A 27,652-nucleotide genomic window follows, 5' to 3' on the forward strand; every position below is an offset into this window, starting at 1 on the left:
GTGAATGGCAGTTTGTACTTGATTTGGCTCTCTTTAAGTCTGTTATTGGTGTATAGGAATGCTTGTGATTTTTGCACATTGATTTTGTATCCTGAGACTTTGCTGAAGTTGCTTATCAGTTTACGGAGATTTTGGGCTGAGACGATGGGGTCTTCTAAATATACAATCATGTCGTCTGTAAATAGAGACAATTTGACTTCCTCCTTTCCTAATTGAATACCCTTTATTTTTCTTGCCTGATTGCTCTGGCTAGAACTTCCAGTACTATATTGAATAGGAGTGGTGAGAGAGGGCATCCTTGTCTAGTGCCAGATTTCAAAGGGAATGCTTCCAGTTTTTGCCCGTTCAGTATGATATTGGCTGTGGGTTTATCGTAAATTTCTTTAGGACTATTTTATACCTTCTTTTTAAGTCTTGTTTCATACATGCCTCATAGTTTTCATCCTTTTGTGATTAAAAACACATTATTTTAAGACTGAATTATGTTTTTCATTAACCTCTAAAGAATGAAGTTTTATTGTTAGAATAATAAGGTACTCTTGTTTTTACTGAGACTCATAGAGTCTAGAAATTGAATGTTGTTTTGAATCCAGAACAACCTACAACCTCCACTTCAGTGCTTAAAATAAAGCAAGCAGCTTTGCTGTGTTCCTAATTTTAAAGTGAATACTTTTGAATTGTAATATATTCTCACGAATTTTGTTTGCTGTATTATTTTGGTTGATTTCTCTTATCAGGCTAATAAAGTTACCTTCCAACTCAAATTTACTGTTTTTTTCTTCTTTATTAAATTATAGGTTGCTGTTGAGATTTCTTAGTAACTTTTCTTTCTGCTTCTGTTGAAAGGGTGTTTTGACTCCTTTAATTTGTTAGTGTGATGAATTCTATGAATTTATTTTCTAATGTTACATTATTTTTGCATAGTGGGGATAAATCTAACTGTCTTGTGGTATTTCTCCATATATTTCTGGATTTGGGTTTTAGTATTTATATTTTATATTTATATTCATAATTTTAAATTACATTTATATTCATAATTATTACCTAGCAGTCTATCCCAATATCAGTGACAAATAAAAATAAGCATTTATTTTCATAGATTTGAGGGTCATCTGGCTTCCTGCCTTTTTGAAGCATACATGCCAGTACAGGAAGACAGATAACAAATGATTTAAAAAGTAATACATTATTTGGTATTTTAGAAGATAAGCAATACAAAAAATAAACCAGGGAAGAGGTTAGGTATGGCTGTTAATGAGTTGCTTTTTAAAATAGGGTTGACAGAGTTGTTCTCATTAAGAAGGTAATATTTAAGCAAAGACTAGAAGGAGGCGAAAGAATCAGCTATGTGATGGGAAACACCATCAAAGCAGAGGGGGAACATCTAGAGAAAAAGAACCTGGCTAATATTTGAGAAACATCAAGGCAGCCTGTGGAATGAACTAGTAGGGAAGTGGTAGGAAATGAGGTCACAGTAGCCATAGAGAGCCAGATCATGCAGGAAATGAAGAGCCATTGGAAGGTTTTGACGAGAGGACAGTCAGTTCTGATTTACATTTTGAAGGACTCATTCTGGATACTATGATAAGATTAGACTGAGAGGGACAAGATTATAAATGGCTCATTCAGATAGCAGCTCTTGCAGACTGGAATGATTCACCAGGTATCAACATAACCAAGATAAATTGCCCATAAGAACTGACCATTTTCTTAGTTCTTTTTAAATTTTGAAACAAAATGAAGAATAATATTTAAAAGCAAGCACCTGTGTAACTAGAGCCCAGGTGGCGAAGTAGAATGCTGCCATTTCTTCAGAAGCCCCTGAGCACTCTTCCTGAGTACTATCCCTTTCCTGCCTGCTTTTATGGACAGTAAGTTTTTTTTTCCTTGAAGTTTACCAGCTAAGTATGCATCCTTGAAATATTACATTTGCCTGTTTTGAACTTTATATTGGAATCTTGCCCCTTCTGCCTTGCTTCTTTTAACCTCTTATTTCCAAGGTTCAGTTTTTTTGCATGTAACTATTATTCATTCATTTTTATGGCTACATAATTTTCTAATGTATGACTATACCTCTGATTTTTTTCTCCACTGTTGAGCCTCAGATTTTTATCATCTGAAAGATTTCCAGTTGCTCCACTTCATATTACAAGATCTAAATTTCGGCCATTCTGGAGTAGTGATATTGCATTGTGATGTAATTTGAAGTTTTCTGATTCATAACAAAAGTGAATACTTTTGCATACATTTATTGGCCATTTTTATTTTATCCTTTGTGATAAGCCTTATCAGGACTTTGCCAATTTTTTTTTTTATTATGCTGTCTTAAAACAATGTTTTTGGCTACGTGTAGTGGCTCACACCTGTAATCCCAGCACTTTGGGAGGCTGAGGTGGGTGGATCACCTGAGGTCAGGAGTTGGAAACCAGCCTGGCCAACATGGTGAAACCCCGTCTGTACTAAAAATAAAAAAATTAGCCAGGTATGGTGGTGGCCCCTGTAATCCCAGCTACTCGGGAGGCTGAGGCAGGAGAATTGCTTAAACCTGGGAGTCAGAGGTTGCAGTGAGCCAAGATCACACCGTTGCACTCCAGCCTGGGTGTTGTGGTGGGACTGTGTCTCAAAAAAAAAAAAATGGTTTTTACACATTCTTATATGTTTAGATATGAGCCTTTTCTTCCTGATACATGTTGCAAATATATTATTCCATAAAATATATTATTTGATTTGCCTACTCATTATATAATATCTTTTGATGATCAGAAATTTTAAGTTTTAATGTAGTAAAATTTATCAGTGTTCTCTTTTGTGATTTATGCATTTTATGTCTCATTTGGTAAGAAATCCTTTACCTTGGGATCATGAAGAAAAGTATTTGTATTTTTTTTCTACAAGATTGATTGGCTAAAGCATTTCACATTTAGATCTATAATCTATCTAGAATAGGTTTGTATGTAAATTCATTTTCCCTTATATTCTCAATTTTCCAAGCACAGTGTATTGAAAACATGACCCCCTACTCACCCACCGCTCTGCAGCCAAGTTGGCATACATCAGAATTCATGTGTGCAAGTGTCTGTGTCTGGACTTTTTGTCAATTATCTATTCCTGTGCCAGTATCATCTGGTTTTCATTATTCTACTTTTAAAATAATTCTTGGTATCTGGTAGAGTTTCCTCCTGTTAGTTTTCATTTTGTGCCTGCCAAGAAGCCTTTTAATTACTGTTTCAGCTTTTCAGGTACTCTAATACCAGGAAGATGTGTGTGTCCTGATTTGATATTCTGTTAACGTTTCTGTTATTCTAATGGAGTTTTCTCCAGTGTAAATTTTAAGTTGTTCATCTATCCGCTGGCATTTGAATTTATTTGGCTACTGTGTAACAGGATCTAAAAGCTAGATTCTTTACGTCTGTTCATTTTTATCCTCACATAGGCCCTCTAGGCCCTGAAAAAAGACAAGTTTTTGGTCCTCTAAAAGTGAGAATAAGGCAGTAGACAATGATCAGTGCATCAAAGATAATACTGTTCTGGAAAGCAGCTTGCTGACCAGTCACTTGCTGGCAATGCTTCTTAACTTGCTCTCTTTAAGCCATTGTATTATACTCCTTAGCAGGATTAGGAAACCAGTTTCCCTTCTAAAATTCATTAAATATTGCCAAATCCTTACAATACTGGTTTTCTTTAATACTTTTTTTCTCATATAAATTTAATTTTATTCACAAGTGCTTTTTATTTTATTTTTTACAAATTCTGTTTGTTTCTTCTGCTTTTTGATTTTTTCCTTATTGTGAAAGTCACCAAATGTATTCTTTACTAGGTGTTCTCAATTTTACTTTGAAATTGGAGACCATAATTGCTTTAATGAGACTCAGATAGCATAATAGAATGATTAGTTTTCACCACATAGAAACATTACACTGCTTTCTATTTGACTTGTATTATATTATTTTAATTTTTTTCCTGACATATTTTACTGAGCCAGCATTTTCATTGACATTTATTAGTGTTTGGCTCCTAATGGAGTAGTAACCTTGAAATTATGCATATTGAACTTCATTTTGTTTTGATGTGTTATTTCTTTAATATATTGAGGTCCCTAGTATATTTATCTTTCGTTCAGAGAATTAGCAATCATGCTCTACCTAGTATTCCTAGGACCTTCTGCAAAATTAATGAACATATTCTCAATTCCTTCATTCAGGTCATTGGTAAAGGTATTAAGTAACAGGTTTATATATCTCCCAAAATATCTAACTAAAATGGACATCACTGAAAGATGTGTCATGGTATACCACCATATTTTATGTCTCTTAATTTCACCATTTCATTGTCTACCTTTTCTCCTTTTGACTGACAGATTTTTTCTTCAGTTAATGTTGATTTGGTTCCTGGTGACCCTTGTAGCACTACTTCTTACTTTATAACTGTTAAACCCGAGTGAGTTTAACAAGCAAGTTAGAAGAGGAAGCTGATAACCAGGAGGCAGTAGGTTCCCATAGTTGCTGGTCACCAAGCGGGGGTATTCACAATAGCTAGGGGACCTGCCAAGCAGGATGTGGTTACAACAGTTACAAAGTTCTGGGTACAGCATGACCCAGCTGTGCACCCAATGGAAAGAATGGCAGGGAGAGAGAGGCTAAGATAGAGTCTGTCAGGCTCACATCTAAGATGGAGTCTGGTTTACATTGTAGTGTGTTTGATTTACATCAATAACACCTTACTTATTGAAAGTAGCTCCTACTTTAATTACTTAAAATTTGTATTTCAACCTCTAAAGACAAAGGCTCAAACTGTTTCTCACATGATTCTGCTCCAACACTGTGATGCTTGTTTACAGGTTACTTGGCAACTCTATCAGCAGCTGAACTTAAAGGATTGCATCTTCTTTGCAAAACTTTTAGAGTAGTTTTTCTTTAAAATTTCAAGTATTTTTGCTGTTACTATATATGATACAGATATTATGTCAACAAAAAAAGGTAAAATGATACCACTTTGCAAATGGAGCTACACATTTTTTATTCGATATGCATTGGGAATGCAAGTGAGTAGAACATTCCAATTGCTACATTCAGGTGGGAGCGCAGTATGATGTTGAGCTCTTGTCATCACTAACTGAAGTATGCTGGACTCATTTATTTAGTGGATAAGAAAACATGATAGACTGGTAAGGTTAGATGAGCCTTTGGTTGCCTGTGTATGTGTTCATACACAGTAAATCTATATGCCTTGAACCATTCAATGTTTTTTGCAAAAGCTACTGCTCTTCAGAATGGATCGGGCTTAGTAGGGGAAAGATGGTTTTAGAGTGAGCAAACAATGCTTTGATCACTTCAAGAAGAGAACCAGGTGGCTTAATATTAAAATTTAAGAGGAAGGTGGTGTCTCTCTGAGAGATTTGAATGAAACTGCTTTGTATTTATCAGAATTTTGATGGGTTTCAACTAAATCCTGAAATAAGCAAATTTAAAACTGTGGTTGGGATCATAGATTGGCTTTAACCAGAATATTCTCCTGCAGTTGGTGTTGAATTCAAAATCTTTACTCATAGTAGTTCTTCCTTATTGAAAAGAAAGAACAAGGAACCATTGAAAATATAAAGGAAAGGAAGCAGTGACCTTAGATGTTGCCCATGCCATTTCTTATTTAGATAATTTTGAAGGAATCCATGCACGTTGAATAGGTAATGAAAAAATTTGAGGTAGTCAACCCTAATTTGTTGTTCAAAAGAATGACTGTGCTTTGCTATGGGGAGATTTGCCAGGAAAATAAGTTTTTCTTAGTCTAACCTTTACTGGAATCATAATTCTAAAGTCTCAATCAAGATTGTCCTTGAAGAAAAATCTCTGCAAGAGATCGTTTGACAGAGTTTTTATATTAATAATTTGGTTTAAATATATAAAGTACATTAAGTATTATTAAGTCTGAGTAAGAAGTATGTGGTTTAAATATATTATGTATTTGGTTTTCCATACTTGATAAGTGTTTGGGTTTTCTTTTTTTTTTTTTCTAATTTCTTCAGGATTCATTTAGGGTTTTTTGTTATGATATTCAAATGAAATTTCAATTTATTGCATTGTACCTAGAGGAAATATAGGTTCAATCTATTCATGGCTTGAAATGTGAAACAGGTTGGATGGCATCTCTTTTATCAACCTAGCCAGGTAGGTAAATTTCTCTCAAAGGGCATTTTTTTCCCTAAGATCTTAGACAGTGTTTCGCATCACTGCCACCTGCAACTTCTTCTGTTGTCCCTTTAAGTTACTCACCAGTTAATTGTATTACTTTTATCAGTAAATGCTCTTTGTAATGATTGGTTTTTATAAAATTCAGAGTTAACAGCTAGCATTGTTACACTATTTTTTTGATTTACATATATCCTTTCCAGTTTTGCATCATTTATAATGTAATACAAAATTTGAGGGAAATTTTATTTGTGAACTAACTGAAGTGTTACAAAAGGCAATTGAAACATATTAATTTTCTATTTTCCTATTATCTCTTAGAATCATGAATATTTCTCTATTTTATGTCCAAACCCAGAGCAAAATAAATTATACCATTTTTCTAATTAACATACAGCGAAATTATTTAGAGGTAATTAAATACAAAACAGGTTTCTCTTTTTCAATGAAAGTTGACTTTGACAGTTCACATTTTGGTCAAGAGATAGAATTGCATCTATTAAATGAATTATTAAAGATTCCATGACATGGAGTTAGAGGATTAGTGTTTCATGCCCAGCAAGACAAATCAGCAATACATCCCTTATAATGCAAATTGTAAGTTGCTGCTTTTTATCTTTAAAAAAAAAATTAGATGAAGCATAGGTGCTTTTTAATTTTGCATTTAAAATATAATGAATAGTCTTGTAAAATTTATTTTAGAAATTGTAATTTGTTTTGATAAAAATATTATTTAGAGTATTGTGGTACAGGTAAATAAAAATCGAAAATGTGTTGGTTTAGTAAATATCCCCTTTAAACTTAATTATTTTATGTATATCCTAGTATTTTTCTTAGAAAAACATTTTCTTTGCTAGAAAATGTTCTTTCATAGCAAAATATAATGTAGAATTTAAGTGAATTCTGCAATACTTTCGAAGCCGAAATGGATTTGCTCTTGCTATGACTTTAATAAGAGTATAATTTTACCATTTTTTTAATGACCAGCTCATCTCTAGAAATTAAAATGAATTTCACCACTGTTAACTGACGCTTAAATTAAAAAAATTTGGTATTTTTAAAGTTTATTTTTTTGTAAACACATATATTTATTTCTAAATATAAAGATAACTACCAAAGCCAGTTCAGTATACATAACACAATCAAATTCATACAGAGGATTATATAGCTCACAGAGAGCAGTTATATTCTTTATTGAGTACTACTAATGAATGTCAAGCTTATTTTCTGTAGAGTACCTTTAGTTTTTAAATGTGTATTTGTTTTATTAGCTTTTCAAATGTGGCATATAAGGATGTATTTTGGTTTTTAAACTTGATTTTAAAATTAATTTTTAAATATTTTGAATAGTATCTTGAACAGAAAAAATTAGATTCCAGTTTGAAAATTTGTGTATTTATTTTGAGGAAGTTGAAATCACTTGCTATTTTTTAACATATATGAGAGCTATAAATAAAATATTTTCTCATAATATATATAGTAAACCATGTTACTTTGGTCACATAGCTTTTTCTTATCTTTTATATGCAGGTTGGCATACAAGGAGCAGTATTCCTTGGTGTTTAAGATCATGGATTCTGGAGTCAAAGTATCTGGATTCAAGTCCAGGTTCTACCACTTCACAGATTTGTGATCTTGGACAACTAAATTATTCTCTGGGCTTCAGTTTACTAATCTAAAGGCCAAGTTAATATTATAGTACTTATCATAAAATTGTCTTGACCATTAAATTTTTAAATTACCTGTCATACTTCTGTTTCCCTCTTTCCTCTCATGCTCTAATCCAAATGCCTTTCTTCTCGTATTTTTCATTTTGGTTAGTGCATTACCATTTACCCAGCCACTCAAACTAGAAACTTTAGAATTAACCTCAACTCTTCTTCTTTCTTATCCTCTACATTTACATAACTGGATCATTATCAGTTTTCTTTGAACAAAGACTAGATTTCACCCTTGTCTGTTACTACTGCTACTACTTAGTTTAAGAACTGAAGATACTTTACCGCTATTAATCTGTTACCATATTTCAGCTTTCTAGCTGTTTTAACCAATATAGTTCTACCAGGCAAACTTGTAATCATGTTACTCCCCAAATAGAAAATTTTGAGGATGATATTCAAGGTTCTTTGACAATTTGGACCTTGCTTTCATCTCCAGTCACAGCTCCTCTGGTATATTCTTGATCTTTCCTGAGCTCACATGTATTCATTCATTCATTCATCCATGCATCCAGACAGGGTTTTAATCCTGATTCTTCCACTATGTGGACACAAAATTTAATATTTCTTTGTCTCAGTTTACAATGGGGATGATAATAGGATCATTGTGAAGATTAAATGAGTTAATATATGTAAAGTACTTAAAACAGTGGTTGGTATATAGTATGTGCTATATGGTTTTGTTGCTATTTTTGTTAGCAGTAACTAGCATTCCTAAGTGACATGAGCTACATTTTCTCTTGTTATTTAGTTTTCCAACAAATGGAAAATCAGTCTGCATGATGTCCTAATCCTATGTAGCCACTTAAGGCATTAAATGTCTGAGTGTTTTGAGCCTGGACTAAAAGGGAAACTTTTATATATATTTATTATTACAGTGTAATATTGAAGTACTCCTCTTTTTTGCCTCTTCACACCAGATTCTGTCCTGCTTCTGATTTTCCTGGCCATCTGAAATGCTGATGATAATTATTGTTTTCATTTTTACTCTATTTCTCAGGCTTGATGCATAACACTTTTTATGTCATATACCTTAGCTTTTATTAAAATAGTTTTCTTCCCTGGCTGTGCTTCAGTCTGAGGACAAGACGGGCAAGGCTAACATATCTGGCTATAATTTCTTGATTCTAGTAACAATGTCTGTTCCTCAGCACAAGCCTGATATCCAGCTAGCATTCCTACCATTCCTGCTGCCTCATCCTCTCACTCCCATTGCCCCTGCCTTACAATATTACTCTCTGCTTCATCTTCTTCTGCAATATCATTGACCCAGCTTTGAAAAGACATATGTCTTATTCAGTTCTGTACCTGGTATGCCTTGCTTTTATAAATAATGGAAAAGGAAATCAAAGCACTTATCATTGACCAGTTGGTGACTTAATTTTTAATAAATGAGTTAGGATAATAATTGCAATTTCTCTCTGATTAAAGGAAGAATCTTGGAGAAAATAATATTTGAATTGCTGTTTGAGTGATGGAGGAAGAAGAGTAGATTATACAGGGATCTTTATAGGGGTATTTGAAGCTTAGAATTTATTCTCAGCTAATACTTGAATATTGGCATTGAGGATACAAAAACTTAGTTTCTGTTTAACTCCAAATGACCGATAGAGTGACAAGTAATAAAAAAGTTGAAAGGCAAGAAAGATTGCCAAGGGCTGGAGAAGCTGTCTTTTGTCTTTTCCCGCTGTATGAAACCTCTGTAGGTGATTTCCTATCTTCTCTTGAGACCAAATTCTCTTGAAAATCTGGTAGCTTATCATAACAGGATTGCATTCAGTTTCTGGAATATAGCTTGATCTTCTGTCTCTGGGCCTTTGCAGATGTTATTTCTTACTAATTCTTGAAATATAACCATAGAGTCTATAACTTCCAGAAAAGCTTTCTTGATCTTTCAACACTGGAATAAGTATTTCTATGGTTCTCATAGTCCCTGTTCTTTCTCGGTTATAGCCTTTATTACACTATATTGCCTTTACTACACTCTGTTGTAACTGTCTTCACCAGATTGTTCAAGTAACACAGAAACTGTTTGTTTAACAATGCCTGGTGCGTATTGGTGCTGCAAATATGTAAGTTGGTTGAGTGAATGAGTAGGATAGAGCAGAGAGGAGTTGGTCATTCCAGGCAAGGGGAAGAAGTGTGGTATTGAATATTGTGGATTCTGAGAGTGGGTACAGCATTGGACTGAAGTATAATACTGAAAAGACAGGCCGGAGCTTTAACTGCCACATCAGGGAGTACAAAATTTATTTACTAAGAAAGAGCCATTGAAGCTTTTAGAGATAAAAGTAATGATATATATTCTCATAAATTTTGTTAAGTAATGTATCTGTGCATGGGATATAACTTTTTTCTAATTCTGCATGGAGTTTTGCTCTTGTTGCCAAGGCTGGAGTACAATGGTTCGATCTCAGCTCACTGCAACCTCCCTCTCCCAGGTTCAAGTGATTCTCCTGCCTCAGCCTCCCAAGTAGCTGGGATTACAGGTGCCACCACCACACCTGGCTAATTTTTTTATTTTTAGTAGAGACGGGGTTACACCTTGTTGGTCAGGCTGGTCTCCATCTCCTGACCTCAGGTGATCTACCCACTGTGTCTCCCAGAGTGCTGGGATTACAGGTGTCAGCCACCATACCTCGCCCTTTTTGTTGCTGTTGTTGTTGAGACAGAGTCTCACTCTGTCACCCAGGCTGGAGTGCAGTGGTGTGATCTTGACTCACTACAACCTCTGCCTCTTGGGTTTAAGCGATTCTCCTGCCTCAGCCTCCCCAGTAGAAGGGATTACAGGTGCTCACCACCACGCCTGGCTAATTTTTGTATTTTCAGTAGAGACAGGGTTTCTCCATGTTGGCCAGGCTGGTCTTGAGCTCTTGATCTCAAGTGATCCACTCACCTCGTCCAACCAAAGTGCTGGGATTACAGGCATGAGCTACTGCGCCCAGCCTTTAATTATTTTCAAAATTTTGCAGTACTCTTCAATGGATTAAACATATGATGACTCCTGTCTTTTTTTTTTTTTTTAAGACAGAGTTTTATTCTGGTGCCCACGCTGGAATGTAGCGATACAATCTTGGCTCACTGCAGCCTCTGTCTCCCAGGTTCAAGCGATTCTCATGCCTTAGCCACCTGAGTAGCTGGAATTACAGGCATGTGTCACCATGCCAGGCTAATTTTTGTATTTTTAGTAGAGATGGGGTTTCACTCTGTTGGCCAGGCTGGTCTCGAACTCCTGGCTTTAAGAGATCCTTCTCTTTTGGCCTCCCACAGTGCTGGGATTACAAATATGAGCCACTGAGCCCGGCTGACTCTTGCCTTTCTTTCAAGATTCTTTCTACAGATTTATAAGGAAACTTAGAAAATTTGAATAAATGCTGCTTAATGAATTGAACAACTGTCATGAAACTTTGCAGTTTGTTTTTCTTATAAACGAAACTATTTTTAAACTATGACAAAGAAAATTCAAATAAGGTAGTAAGCTAACATGTTTGGGGGTTTCCTTCTTATTTGTAGCTTAAAGAGAAATAAATGCTTACAGCTGTGACTTTTTTTTCTCTAGTATCTCCAGAGGCAGTTGGATTTTTGTCAGCTGTTGGGGTGTTTATTATCTTGATGCTGCTCCTTTTTCTCTATATTAATAAGAAGTTCTGTTTTGAAAATGTTGGCGGGTTTCCAGATCTTGGTTCAGAATACAGTACAAGGAAGAATTCACGAGATAAAATTTGTAAGTATCATATTTCTGCTTCTGTTGTTTTTTTAATCTGTTTATTTTACTTATTTTAATATATACAATAAAAAAGTTGGTTGTGACATAATTAACTAATATTTGAGCTATTATTCTGTAAAAGATCTACTGCTAATTAAATTATGTTCCCATATCCTTCTGTTGTTCATGAATTGCTATTAGGTACAGGTGAATTGTCTGCTACCACAAAATGACATTTTAATTTTTTATTTTTAAAATATGCTTTTGGGCCTATAATATGAGCAGATATGCTTGAGGAAGAAGGAAGTATCTTGTTACTTCACGTAGCATGCTTCCATTGACCAAGTGGCTCTTTAGGGAGCTTTTTCCCCACACATCCGTAGAACACTTTTGAAAGTATTCACCTTTTTTCTTTACCTGCTGTTTAATTTTCAGCTAACGGGTAATTTTATTGTTTGGAGGAGGTGGTTTTACTTAGTAACTTAATTTATATATCAGTTCTGATTATAAAAAATAACGTTCCACTCCCTCCCTTAGCACCATATTTTATAGTGTTACTAGATACTAGGAAAGGTGAATATCGTTCTCTTATGGAAATGTTTTCCTTGGAGTTTCTTTCTCTCTTTTTTTTTTTTTTTTTAAATTACTACAAGAATTTTTACAATTTTCTGTTTCCAAAAACTGGCTTATAAAAATGATAGTAGGAACAAATTGGAAATTATAAAAGCAAAGTGTTAATTTAGAAGAATGTGACGAACAATAGCTGCGGAATGTTGCTTTTCTTACCTGTGTACCTGTGTTGGAGATATGCTTTTCTCTTATATCTGATAACTTAAAAAGCAATAGCCCCATTACTTATAAGAATCTGTTAGTTATTCAGTTATATTCTGTGACTTTTGCATTAAGAAACTAAATAGTATTTTATACAGTTTTAATTTGGTCAAGTTTAATGTTTCTCATAATCCATTCCAGTCCTACTTTTTGATCATTTAAAGAACTGGCTAAAAGTATCTTTTTAGCAGCCATTGGTAATTCTCTAGTTCAGCATTTCTGGTTTTTCTTTTGTTTAATGATACCTTTATGTTTTTAAATTTTACTGAGTACTCCCAAAGAGCTTTTTGTTTATGTGGATTATATCTATTGATATGTACCATATTAAAGTCAAAACTGTGAAAATTAAAAAATGTTATTTATCAATTTATTTTTTTAAAATCAACAGTAAGACTATTATATGTTAATATAAACGTTTAAATTTTTAAAAAACTATTTTTCAAAGCAAAAAGAAAATAGGGAAAAAATGGTGAGAAGAGTGATTTTGTTTTACACTTTTTGCAAATCTTTTTAATGACTGGCATAATGGAAGACAGCTGGATTCTCATTTCTGCTTCTGCATTCAATCTGTCATGTAGCCTCTGGATAACTACCGTATTCACTTGTGAGCCAATGAGAATAAAAAAGTTAAATACCCCCTTGCTGTTACTGTAAAACTAGTCTTGACCTTGAAGATCCCTTGAAAATGTCTCAGGGACCTTTATTATACTGAATCTTGTTTTTCTGTCACTTATTAAATAGGAACAATAATATTTATCTCCTAGAATCACTATAAGATCAAGTAGGATAAAATGTGTCAATTACAGTGCCTTACATATAGTAGCCACTCAGCAGATGTCCACACCTCTTCTCCTCTATTCTTACCATTATACAAAATTGTTTAGATATTTTTCTTTAATATTTTTCTTAATTTGAAATGATACTGGTAGTTTATTAATAAGATAGGGTAGTTCCCTTACATAGATTATTAATAAGCAACTAAAAGTACATAATAAAAATCCTTCTTACGCTTCTTCTTTCAGGTATAGAATAAAAACTCAATAGTGTTTGAGGGAAAAATACTGTCTTGCTGCTGTTACAATAGCTGTGGAGTGGGAAAAACGTCATTACGTTTAAACCAAATGGTTTGATTTTTTTCTTGTTTCGGAAGAGTCTTCAACATATTTGTTTCAATGCATAATGTATTTACAGAAAGATTAAAAGCTATAATGTGAATTGCTAATATTGAGCTGATGAATAGCAACATTTAAGTAAATGTTAAATTCAAGTTCCAAAGTGGTTGATATTTTGAGAAGAGAAAATTCCATTATTGCACCTTTTAGGAACAAGGAATTAGAAAATGGCATTTTTCAGAAATTTCCAACAGAATCTGCCTTCAGTGTCCTCTCTGGTAGACACAATCAGTAGTGCTGTAGATGATTTGACCACTGCTGTTGGGGAGGTCAGCTATGCTTTAACTGACTCAGTTGCTGAGCAGGTAACAAGCATGATAAGTGGCTTTCGCGCAGAAGAGGAAAGCTCTGCAGCAGAAGAAACTGTACACACTTCTAAACAAAAAAATGCTGGGTTAACAGAAGTCTCCCAAAACACTAATTGTCAGAAAACGCAATCCAGTTTAGAGCACAGAGCAAACCAAATAAATACTTGTAATACTTCAGTTTCACAAAAGCAAGATCAAGGAATACATGAAGAAAGAGTATTTAAACATGTTAGTGATAGGCAGCAGACTCTATCAGAGTATCAAGACGTTGGTAATCCTGGTGATTCTTCTTTGAAAGGCTGCATGAATAATGGTGGGATATCAGTTATCAAACAGAATACAAGGGCTGGATCTCCTTGTCAAGAACTTGAAAGTACTGACAGATGTAAAACAATTGGACTAGGAATTTCCAATAATGGTAAGAATGATTTAAAAGAGGTAGGATACCAAGAAATGAAAGGAAATCAGAAGAATGCCAATGGAGTAAACAAATTGTATGAGCAAAAGAAATACGTTAGTACAGATAATCGTAAAAAGGAAGAATATACTAAATCTCGACATGTATTTTTGGGAAGAGATCAAGAGAATATGGGGCATTTCAATAAATACAAGCATCTTCCTGATTTAGGGCATTCAGAGCATTTAAAGAAAGCTAAAAAATGTATTAAAAGTAAAGCATCCAAAGGGAATGAGTGTTCAGGAAATGAATGTTCTTTAAAAGGTATTTTGACAAGCAATAGGCATATGACACAGAAATCCATTATAAAAGAAGACATACGTCTAGCACCATCAACTTATTCTAAAGATAAGTTATCTGGGAAAATTGAAGAACAAATAAATTCAAAGAAATACTGCAAAGCGAAAGAAGACATAAACCCAAAGAAAACTGGGGCCATTTCTGCCAAGAAAGGAACAGCAAAGACTAAAAATGAAAAATATTCTAATATAATGCCAGAAAAAGGTGAGGTCTCTTAACGTTGGTGTGAGTGGTTAAATTTTCTCTTGATTTTTAAAATTATTAAAACATCATCCGAATTTCTCAGCTTTCCTATTCCTGTGTCTAAATTTAAGATGTTCTTGAATCCTTTTACTGGGAGACATTTTTAAAGTCATTCAGTATTTTTTCTAAAATCATTTCAAGAGCATTCATGTTGTTTGTACCACTAAGTATTGCTCTGGTCCCTGCATTATTTGGCCAATTTTTCAGCAGCCCTAGTTTTTCTTAATGTCCATTTAGTTTACAACTGGAAACTTCATGGTTTTCTTACATGCTTTATTTGGAGTTTATTTGATGTGCTGTAGTTGCTTTGAAATTTTTATGTAACTAACTCCGAAGCCCCTTATACAATATTGCTCTTTGCATCTATCCTAATAAGAATTTATATCAAATGTTTAATTTTTTCCTGGAGAGCAATAGATGTTATTTTATTCAATAACATGGTTCAGGATACATTTTTATTCATTTTGCCCATACATTAAAATTTTTATATTACTGCCCTATTTACAATAAGTATACATGAATAATTTGTTATTATTCGTGAGTTCTCTTTATAGAATTAGGATTCTAATTAAGCATTTGTAGTTTTCAATCACAGTACTTGTGATAATTTTCAAAACATTACTAGCCGCTCATGCTGCTAATAATTACTTCTGGTAATCTCTTAGTCACATCCATTTATTGCTGATTTGATCACGAGGCCAAAAGTACACTGGCTTTTGTTTATAAAATACACATCTGGAATTTTTCTATAAAGCCATACTCTCATAAAATAACAAAAAGCCAAGTAGCAGTAACAAGGAAGATTTTTCAGTTCTGCTATGACTACATACATAATAGGGATATGCTATTTATTAATTATGTGCATGGCTTTACAATGATGTAGGAGAGGCTAATCCAGGATAGATGCACTAACTTTAAATGTCAGTTTTTGAAAATGTATCCATTTTGGAATCTGTTTTTCTAGCAGTTTTTTTATTGTCAGATTTAGTGATCTTTGGTAGGCCTGGTTTAGTTCTGGTAGCCTTGCTGCTTAAAGTAGCAAAAATTTGAAAATAATGTAAAATGGTTTACATATTATTTTATCAGAATATAATGGTAGAATAGACACTAGTAATTAATACATTACAAGTAGCATGTAGGGTTTTTAATTTTTTAAATTTGTTTTCATTAAGAAACATGCTAATACCTAAAGAAACCAAATATTTCTCACATATTCCACAACACAGTCAGTACTAGACTTACATATGCAATGTTCCCAAAATTTTTTCAAAAGTTGTTTGACCCATAGATTAACCCTTCATTTAGCTGAACTGTAATATTACTGGTACCTGGTGTTCTAGCTTCTGACATGGGCTTTATAAGTTATAGAAAAAGGAGGAAGGGTTTTCTTCTCTATTTCTAATTGCAGGTTACTTTAGGTAATGTTTTTCAATAGGCGAAGTTTGGCCGCAGACTAGTTACCCTCCTCAAGAGACTCAGAACCCTCTCTTTCTTTAAGATCCCCACCATGGTATCCCACAAAGTGGTTAACAGCTCTGCACTGGGAGTCTGGGGCCTTATAGCTCTGTCATCTCAGTGCTTTCTAATAGTATTTTCTGCAACAACAGAAAAGTTTTATGTACCTGCATTGTTCCATACAGTAACCACTAGACATATATGGGTGTTGAGCACTTCAAATGTGGCTAATAGCATGGGGAACTGGACTTTAATTTCTGTTTAATTTTAATTAGTTTAAATAGCCACATGTGACTATTGGCTACATACTGGGCAAACACTGTCATAATATGTGACATTTGGTGATAGTGTTACCAGTTTGTGGATTTATTTTACTAATTTAAAAACTGGGACTAGACTAGATGACATCTAAGCTCCTTCTAACTCTAAACAATTAGTTTCTGTCCTGTGTTTGTAAAATTACTTGTTCTGTAACTCCCATTCAAATTTTGACCTTGATTTTTTGCTACAGATGATCTTACCTGACTATAAAAAGAAAAATAACCAGATTGAAGTAATGAATTTTAACGACTGTAGTCTCTTCCCCTTTCTAGAATTGTTTAATAATTCTAAGGAAATTATACCATTGTGCAGTTTCAAAATGTTTACTTTTTTTAAAAACTGGTAATAACTAGTGCTTTTTAGAACAATATAAAATTTATACTCCCTGAAAGTTTTGTTTGAAAGTTAAATATATTTAAGTAAAGTTTTCCTAGAATTCTACCTTTCACAAACAGTAAGTGTTAACAGTTTGGTGTATATCCTTCTAGATATTTTTGTCTGTGCATACCTACACTGCACTGTGTGTGTGTACATGCCACATGTGTGTGTATGTATATTTTTCAAATGGGAATATAATTATAACTTCTACTTTTTAACCTCCTTTTTTTCTCATAACATGATATAGTAGTTATTCTTTCCCTGAGAGTTCTTTTACATTCGCATCCTCAATTTAAATGACTGCATAGTATATCATTGAATAGATATATCATAGTTTATTTAAACAAGGCCCACTGATGGACATTTAAATTATCTCTTTTGCCGTTAAATACAGTACAGTGAATTGTCTCAAAAATATATCTTTATTTATCTGTTAATTTATTAGGCTGAATTTTTAGAAATAGAATTGGTAAATTCCTGGAAAAGGATCAGATTATGCAGATTTAAAAGTTTAATATGTTTTGCCAGATTGCTCTCTAGGAAAGTAATATCAGTTATAATTTCACCAATAGTATATATCTGTCCATTGCTGTCTTTTACTGCTAGCACTGAGCATTGTCAGTTTTGATAATTTTGGCCAAAATGAGAACCAGAAATGTGTCTTTTAACATGAATTATTTGAACCAGATCCGTATGTACTGGCAATACTTAGAACTTCATTTGTGTGTTACTTATCCTTAAAAAAATGTAAAATGGCAAATATTATAATTTCCTTTATATGTAACATGGTTGAAAAATCCCTTTGACTAACAAACATTATTTATATAATAGAATGTACAAACTGATCTTTTTCTGTTAAAACATAAAAATCTAAAGCTTGAGCTGCTTATGTGAAAAAATTTTATTTTTCTAAATCTGAAAATTCAGGTTGTACATATGTGTGTGTGTGTGTATTTGTGTGTGTGTGTGTGTGCGCGCACGTGTGTGTGTGTATATATATATATATATATACACACACATGTGTGTGTGTGTTTATATATATAACTTCAGCAAATTTTCCATACTTTATTGTGTTAGCATTATCATTTGATGGGCCCAGCAGGGCCAGGTGATGGGAGTGAAATTTTTTAAAATTACTGTTTCTTCTTCATGTCATCCCAAATAGATAATTCCTACATAGACAAAGATGAGCATGGTTCGTCCTCTGAAAGTGAAGATGAAGCACTTGGTAAATATCATGAGGCCTTATCCAGAACACACAATTCCAGACTACCAATGGCAAATTCTAGACAAAAGAACTATGCTTGGGAAACAAGGCAGAAATACAGTCCTCTATCTGCAGAGTATGATGGATACAGTAGTGAAGCATCAATAGATGAAGGTAAGATGGGTTATTTTATTTTTTTACATGACACACTATAGTATTTGATTACTTGTGCCTGAAATTCTAAGAATCTGTGGCTGCAGCATAAACAAGAGAGCACACACAGTAAAGTCATATTTCTGGGAATATGATTTATTCAAATTCATATCTTTGGGCTCAGGCCAAAAATCAAACCAATACCAAAACACCCCAAAGCAAAACACCAAATAATTTACGTAATGTGATAGTTGGAGCTCTCATTTCACAGTGAACATATGCTTAACAAGCATGATATGGAAGATGTGAATCTGCTGTTCTCTCAGATGGAATCAGTTTCTCTATACCTGTTATAGGAACTGATAGAGTTTAAGTCTCCCACGGTGTTGAATATGATTCCAGTGTGTAAATGTATGCTGTTTCATTCAATATGGCCCCTAAACACCAGCCAAATGTTGCACATGGCACACAGTGGAAGAAATGGTAATCTGTTTTGTGCAGAAGGGAAAACTGTCAGATGAATTTATTGAGAGCTGGTACTATATTATATTATGCTTTAAAGGCAATTTAAGGGATTTTCAGGGATTTTAGTAATTTCAAGGATTATTTGTCTTTAATTGATTTTGTTGTATGTGCTGAAATTGACCTTTGAATTCAACCTGTGTAGAAGATGTCAGTCTACTTACACATGTTTTTGTATCTTTCTGTGACATGAGGCATGTTTTTGCCATTAATTAAAGCATATTTATTTCTACATTTAAATAAATTATTCACTTGCTTAACAGAATGTATGGCTACTCATCATGATTAAGTTTATACCCAGATATGAGGGAAAGAATAATATATCCTATATATCATTTTTATCATTATACAGAAACAAAAGCTATCCTTGATTTTGTAGCTCTGACTAATTTTTTAGGGCCTATTACTGTTGATGACTTAAAGCCTTATGCCAGCATGTACAGTTGTCAAAGGGGCTAAATCGTCTATTACTGTATTTGGCTTCATGCCAACTAAAGATTAATGCACCTCATGTCTGCTGGTACACAGATATAATAACAAATTAGTCAAATACTGAGTGACTACTATATGGTGATTATGAGATGCAAGGGAATAAATAAATAGTCAACATGTCTTTTACCCTCAAAAATACATTTTAGTACTAAGGAAAACAAGACATGTGCTTACTAAGTTAATTAAATAATGCAAAGCAGTAAAACCATTCCCCAAGTTATGTACACCTTTGGTACATGAATAGTAGAGCAGGAAGAGAATGGGTTTTGAGATCTGGTCCTTGGTAACATTCTGGCCATATCTCTTAATGTATTAGCCGTGAAACCTTTGGCAATATAGTTCATTGTTTTTAGATTTCTTTCATTTTCTGTAAAAGATGAATAATACTGAACTGGTAGGGTTGCCATGAAAATTAAATGATAAATGTGGTACAGTTTTTAGCAAAGTGTCTGATAGCTAATAGGTAAGTGATCAGTAAATGTAGTTGATTATAATGGTAGTGAAAACAGTGATGGTCATAAGTAAGCCCTGAGTGTGCGTTTCCTTTTTGCAGGTACATCATTCCTCCTTCCTCTCACCCAACACCCCTCTGCTGTCTTGATTACTTCTCTGTAGTTCTGTTAGTCTAGCATGACTTTTTAGCCTATGGAGAGAGCAGTGAGGAGAGAGATATAGCCTAGGTGCTTATACTATTCTTACCCTAACCTCTGCAAGTGGTCCAGTGTCCCAGAATCACCTTCTCATTGTATTTTACTCTTATATTTAGGACCCATCCTGTACTTTTTTACACATTTCCGCCCTAAATTATTTGATGAAACACTCAGAGTAGACTAATTTTAGGCATTCTGAGATTTATTTATTTCGTAAACATGAAAAGCTTTCATGAACACTTTTTATGTGTCACACACTGCTAGATACTGTGGATATGAAGATCATAAACTTGTTTCTCTCAAAAAGCCTGTAAACTGGAGGAGGAAAATCAGTGAGTATGTTTGTAATATAATATGGTGAGAGGTCTGTTAGTCACATGAGCAAAGTGCAGTAGAAATATCGGGAAGGAAAAAAGACAAAACTTTTTTTTAAAAAAAAGAAAATGAAAAAAGAAATACAGAGTAGGAGGTGATTTTGATTTGGGGAGGTAGGAATCTGAAGAAGTCTAATGGGATCTAGGTGAACTGGATGTGAGCGAGAATTATTTCAACAAGCACGGAATAGGACTTTCATGCAATCATGTATCCAAAAGAAAATGTATTTCAGTGCCTCTAACTTTCGAACTTTGTTTGAAAACAGGGCAAGTAATAGGACTGAATGCCTTGCTCAGGAGTTTGAATATTGTCTTATAGGAAATGTAGAGCCCTTTTGAAGGTTTTTAAGCAGGAGAGTGTGAAAAATTTAGAGAATATTTCAAGGATGGAGAGAAATCCACTTGACTCCAACACCGGTGCATCTGTACACATACATCTGAGGGAATAGGAGATAAAATTGAAAAGAGAGATGAGGTCTAAGGCCTGAAGTGCCTTCTGACTAGAAATGTAGGGTTTTATTTGTTTGCCAGTGAGAATTTGCTGAAGAGTTTTTTTACTAAGGAACCGTAATCAGAGTTGTGCTTTAGAAAGATTAATTTAGCAGCAAGCAGATTATCAGAAAAGATACTAGTTAAGGAGATCTTTGGAGTAGTATATGTGGAAAATGATAGAAGTCTGAATTACAGTAGTAGCTATAGAAATATGGGAGGATAGGAGAGATTATTGAGGCAGAATTTACTGGATTTAGAAACTGAATGTGTTTAGAATATTTGGAAAAAAGAAAGGAGGCATCAGAGATGACTGATTTCCATCAGGTGTGATGAGGAGAATGGTGAAGTCATTAATATGAAATCCAGAGAGGGACGTGTGTTTAGTTGGAAGTGAGCACTGGGTAAGAGATATGGTAAGTGATTTTACGTATATGATGAGGCAGAATATTTAAGCAGTTGGAAATAGCTATCAAGCTTGTAATCCTGAATGCATTTAAGGCAGAAGTTTTCAGATCATATATGCTTAGAGAATAGAAACTACGAACATGAATTAAATTGATGCAGGAGAAGGTGTCGAGAGAAAACGTCAGAAAATAATTTCCTTTGACAGGAGAATTAAGGGTGTCATGTAAAGCATCGAAGAAACAGTAAAAGAGATAAAGAGGAGAATTAGGAGAATGTTATATTTTATCAGCCATGGAAGAAAAGTTTTAGAAGGCGAAGGAAGGTAGAGTGGTTGGGGAGGGTGATAATTCAGATTAAACCCCTTTGTCCAGTAGAAGTTGATCACTCATTTTCAATTGAAGCTTTAGGGGAGTAATAAGGAAGTCAGATTGAATGTTGTTAAGGAGAGGATAAGTGGTAAGGAAGTGTACATTTGCTGCCTACACTTTCTTACCGCTTACTCTGTCCTTATCAACTTTGAGAGTCAGAGAGGTAGTTGAGGGGTTTTGTTTGTAACCCAGCTGTTCACCTTCTCCCTCCCGCCCACTGATACTCTCCTGTGGTATATATTTGGGAAGGACGAGGATTTGCGTCTCCACCTGGTGGTTGCCCCTTGGCGTAGCTGCCTCTGTAGAAACTGCTACCTGGTGACTGATCACCCACATAAGACAACTATTGGGTACAGTTCTCTTGGTAAGACTTCATTCATTTTCCTGTGTGAGTAGAAAATAAATGACACACAAGCAAAGAGATGAATAGAATAAGTTACACTTCTTACTGCTCTGACCCTTCAGCCCACATTTGACCATCACACAAGTTTATAAAGGTTAGACTTGACTAATATGAGTTAACTAAAGGGAATCACAAGATGGAAAAAAAAAAAACACATTTTTTACATGGCATAGTATTTATCTCATTAATACTAATAAAGAAACTTTAGTCCATTTCTCAACACCCTAAGTCATTCTAGTCGAAAAGCTTTGGAACAGCCAATTTTGAAAACAAATCTGCAGGAGTAGAGAAGTTAAGAGAGGACCTGAAGAGGGATTAGGAGAGACCAGTGCCAGAGAGCTTTTACTAGGTAGTGCGGACTGCCATTTATTGAGTTTATGCTGTGTGCCTCACTCTGTTGCTGTTATGCTGTCATGTTTAATCTTCATTGCTGTGTATTGTGGTAGGTAAGATTCTACAGAATTGAAGTGACTTTAAGTTGATTTTTTTAACCCAAAATCACACCACAAGACACAAACTATGCTTGTCAGGTTGACAGCAAAGTTAATGTTTTTTGGCTTGCATTAGGTCATCACTGCTACTTCAGTATTCTCCCTAAGTCTCTTTCATACAAGATGAACCCCTTCAGTGGGTCCTTTAGAGCAGGCTATATGTTATAAATTTGATATACACATATTCTAGAAAAAGTAAGAAAATGTGATGGCATATTTGTTGATCATGTTTTCTCCTCTAGGTGGCCATATTAATCTATTTTTTTTTTTGGAACTACAAAAGGGATAATATCTGTAAGAAATTTTTGTAGAAAAAGAAACAGCTTATCAAATCCTTTTTTCACAATTTTAATTTATTTTTACTGTGTTGTGCTTAAACTTAAGGCCATCTTCTGATAAACCTCTTTTATTTTAAAAAGGTCAGTATCAAATATGGTTCGTGGATATCTCATTTAATTGATGAGCTAGATAAACCTCTGAAATTTCATTCACACTAATTAGTACTTTCTATTTTTATATTAGATAAGAGAAGCTTATTAAAGATGATTCTACATGAAGATCAAGCTCAGTATAAAATTACTAGAATATCTTTTGTTGTTTATTAGCTTTTTATTATTAGTTTACCATAGAGTTTACATAGCTGTATTTCTATATTATGGAAAGCTGTGTTATTAAATTTACATTATTTATTTTGGGGGCAAGTTAATGTAAAACACCATTGAAAAATAATTTTCAGTATCACTTATGTCTTAGGGTATATAGTTGGACACACACACACACACACACACACACACACACACACACCTGTCATTTTCTTCCTGTTATAGCTATACCATATTAACTTAGATGTTATCTTAAAATTAGGACTACCAAAATTTATTTATTTATTCCTTTTATTCATATTTTACTTGTATAATCATTTAATATTTAAGAGTAATAGATTATTTGTTTATATTTAAGTCCATTTTAACTAAAAAAACTTTAGTTTTAAAAAAAAACTACTGATAGCCAGCTGTTGACTGGAAGCCTTACTGATAATATAGTTAATTAATGCATATTTTTAATGTTGTGTTATATGCTGTATTATTACACTAAAGTAAGCTAGAAAAAACAAAATGTTATTAAGAAAATTATAAGGGGACTGCTTGCAGTGGCTCGTGCCTGTAATGTCTCTATAGAAAATTTTTAAAAACTAGCCGAGCATGGTGGCCCATGCCTGTAATCTTAATTACTCGGGAGGCCAGTCAGGAAGCCACTTAAGCCCAGCAGTTGGAGGTTACAGTGAACTATGTCACTACACTCCAGCCTAGGCAACAGAGTGAGACCCTGCTCCAAAAAAAAAAAAAAAAACTCTAAGGAAAAGAAAATATATTTATTGTTCATTAAGTGGACATGGATTATCAAAAAGGTCTTCATTCTTGACTTCATGTTGAGTAGGCTGAGGAGGAAGAAGAGGGGTTAATCTTGCAGTCTCAGGTGCCAGAGAGAGATGAAAATCTGTTTATAACTAGACTCTCACAGTTCAAACGTCAGCCATACATGGTTTATATAGATTTTTGGTAAACTTTTTTCTTAATTTCAGATTTTTATTTATGAACATCTCTCCTCTAAGGAATTCTTTATTGTGTGTATATTTTTAAATATGGCCAATTTGAAGGGGAAATAATCTTGACTCTTTTTACTGCATCTTTGGTGTTTTGGAGATCTTTTTATATGATGGGATTAATTCCTCCTGATAGTGTAGAATTTTATTTTTCACATCCACAGTATTTAGTTTTCTCATTTTCTTCCTTATTGTGATAGAATATATACAGCACAAAACTTACCATTTTTACAATCCTTAAATGCACAGTTCAGTGTCATTAAGTATATTCACATTGTTTACAACCGCAACCACTATTTCATCTCTAGGATTTTTTCATCATCCTAAACAGAAACTCTATTCCCATTAAAAAATAACACTTCATTTTCTCATCCCAGCCTCTGATAACCAATATTCTACATTCTGTCTCTATGGATTTAACTACTCTAGGTAGCTCATATAAGTGGAATCATAGTATTTGTTCTTTTTTGTCTTATTTATTTCAGTCAGCATGATGTCATCTAGATTTATCCATGTTGTAGCATGTATCAGAATTTTTTACTTTTTTCCCTTCAATTTTAAAATTGTGGTAAAATACACATAACATAAAATGTATCATCTTAACCATTTTTAAGTGTACCACTCAATAGTTTGCAGTGCTGTTGTTGTGCACCATCACCACTATCCATCTCTAGAACTCTTTTTCTCTTGCAGAGCTGAACTCCATACCCATTTAAGCAACTTTCCATTCCCCCTTCCCCCAACCCTGACAGCTACCATGCTACGTTTTGTCTCTGTGATTTTAACTACTCTAAGTACCTCATATAAATGGAATCATACCCTATTTGTCTTTTTGTGACCAACTTATTTCAATTAGCATAATGTCCTCAGTTTCATCCATGTTACAGCATGTATCAGAATATTCACCCGTTTTAAAGATGAATAATATTCTGTTTTGTGCATGTGCCATATTTTGCTTAACCATTCATCCACTGGTGGACACTTGTATTGCTTCTGTTTTAGCTGTTGTGAATAATGCTGCTATGCACATGGGTTTACAAATACCTTTTTGAAACTCTTCTTTCAGGTCTTTTGAGAATGGACCCAGAAATGAAATTGGTAGATATACAGTAATTCTATTTTTCATTTTTTGAGGAATGGCCATACTGTTTTCCACAGTGTCTATACTCTTTTACATTTCCTCCAGTAGCATAGAAAGGTTCCAATTTCTTAACCTCCTAACCAACACTTATTATTGTCTGTTTTTTCAAAATAGTAGCCATTCTAATAGGTATATCTTACCGTAGTTTTTGCATCTCCTTAATTAGTAATGATACTGAACATCTTTTCATGTGTTTATTGGTTGTTTGTGTATCTTTTTTGGAGAAATGTCCAACTCCTTTGCCAATTTGGGAATCGGGTTGTTTGGTTGGTTTTGAGTTTTAGGAATCCTCTATATATTCTGGATAGTAATCTCTTATCAGATATACAGTTTGGAAATATTTTTTTCCCATTCTGGGGTGGCATTTTTTACTTTGTTGATAATATCTTTTGATAGACAAAATTTTTATTTTTCATGAAGTCTGCCTTGTCTGTTTTTTGTTGTCTGTGCCTTTGGTGTCATATCCAAGAAATGTGCCAAATCCAATGTTGCAAAGCTCTTTCCCTATGTTTTTTTGTAAGAGTTCTGTAGTTTTAAGTCTTATAGTTATGATGTGATCCATTTTGAGTTATTTTTATTTATGATATTAGGCAGGGGTTCAGTTTCATTCTTTTACATTTGGATATCCAATTTTCTCAGAACATTTGTTGAAAAGGTTCTTCTACATTGCATGGTCTTGGCTCCCTGTCAAAAATCATTTGACCATATATGCCAGGGTTTATTTCAGGAATCTCTGTTTCATTCCATTGGTCGATATGTTTGTCTTTCGCCAGTACAACAGTGTTTTGATTACATAGCTTTGTAGTACATTTTGAAATCAAGAAGTTTGAGTCCTCCAGCTATGTTTCTCTTTTTCAGAATTGGGATCTCTTTGAGATTCCATGTGAATTTTAGGATGTTTTTCTATTTCTGCAAGAAACTTCATTGAATTTTGTGGAGATGGCATTTAATCTGAGATCACTTTGGGTATTATTGGCATCTTAACAATATCAAGTTTTCTAAACCATGAACATAGTCTGTCTTTTCATTTATATCTTTAATTTCTTTTGGAAATGTTTTACAGTTTTCACTGTACAAGTCTTTCGCCTCTTTAGTTTATTCCTAAGTATTTTATTCTTTTTGATGTAATTGCAAATGGGATTGTTCTTAGAAATTTCCTTTTCAGATTGTTCATTGTCATGTATAGAGATGTAGCTGATATTTTTAGTGTTGACTTTATATTCTGCTACTTTTCTAGATTTGTTTATTAGGTTATTAGGGTTTGTTTGTTTGTTTTTTGATGGTTCACTCTGTTGTCCAGGCTGGAGTGCAGTGGCGTGATCTCAGCTCACTGCAACCTCCACCTCCTGGGTTCAAGTGATTTTCCTGCCTCAGCCTCCCAATAACTGGGATTACAGTTTCCTGCCACCATGCCCATGTCCATCCAGCTAATCTTTGTATTTTTACTAGTGATAGGGTTTCACCATGTTAGCCAGTCTGGTCTTGAATTCCTGACCTCAAGTGATCCGCCTGCCTCAGCCTCCCAAAGTGCTAGGATTACAGTTGTGAGCCACTGTACCCGGTCTGATTTGTTTATTAGTTCTAGCTAATTTGTTTAGTTTTTTTATATGGTGGAATCTTTAGGATTTTCTACATAGAAGATCATATAACCTGTGAGCAGAGATAATTTTACTTTTTCCTTTTCACTTTGGATGTCTTTTGTTTCATTTTCTTGCCTAATTGCTGTGGCTGGGACTTTCAGTACTATGCTGAGTAGAAGTGGTGAAAGTAGGCATGTTTGGCTTTTTCTGGATCTTAGAGGATAAGGTTTCAGTCTTTTATCATTGAGCATGATGAGCTGAGGAGTGTTTTAGAAAGTTCGTCAACTTTCTTTGTTATTGGGATTCAGTCATGTCTGTGCATGACTGTTGGACAGGGAGGAGAGTCTGAGAGAAGATCACTCACAAGAACAGTTTCTTGAGAGAGGTGTAGGAACCAGACATGGTGAACTTGGCTCAGTAATAAAACTAATGAGTATGGGAAGGCAGTTTTTGGTTTTGTTTTGTTTTGTTTTGCTTTGTTGAGACAGGTTCTTAGTCTGTTGCCTAGTGCCGTGGCACAGTGATGACTCACTGCAGCCTTGACCTCGTAGGCTCAAGCGATCCTTCCACCTCCGTCTCCTGAGTAACTAGGACTATAGGCATATACCACCATGCTATCTTTTTTTTTTTTTGGTATAGTTGGGGGTTTTTCCATGTTGCCCAGGATGGGGCAGTTTTAAATATAGCTTGCTATCTGCAT

General features: G+C 34.1%; 1 protein-coding gene across 6 annotated transcripts in view; it reads left to right on the top strand.

The window, feature by feature from the left end:
* The window catches only part of SYT14 (synaptotagmin 14), a 186,456-nt gene that overhangs the window by 49,077 nt on the left and 109,727 nt on the right, over positions 1 to 27,652 (top strand). For all 6 annotated transcript variants that reach the window (XM_032289120.1, XM_032289126.1, XM_032289121.1 and 3 more), the window contains 2 exons: positions 11,460 to 11,624; positions 18,237 to 18,452. In XM_032289120.1, coding sequence (XP_032145011.1) covers positions 11,460 to 11,624; positions 18,237 to 18,452 — 381 coding nt within the window. The remainder of the gene's footprint in view (positions 1 to 11,459; positions 11,625 to 18,236; positions 18,453 to 27,652) is intronic.

Source organism: Sapajus apella, unplaced genomic scaffold (genome assembly GCF_009761245.1).
Source record: "Sapajus apella isolate SASKATOON/1434 unplaced genomic scaffold, GSC_monkey_1.0 scaffold22, whole genome shotgun sequence".
In the NCBI taxonomy this organism is placed as follows: domain Eukaryota; kingdom Metazoa; phylum Chordata; class Mammalia; order Primates; family Cebidae; genus Sapajus; species Sapajus apella.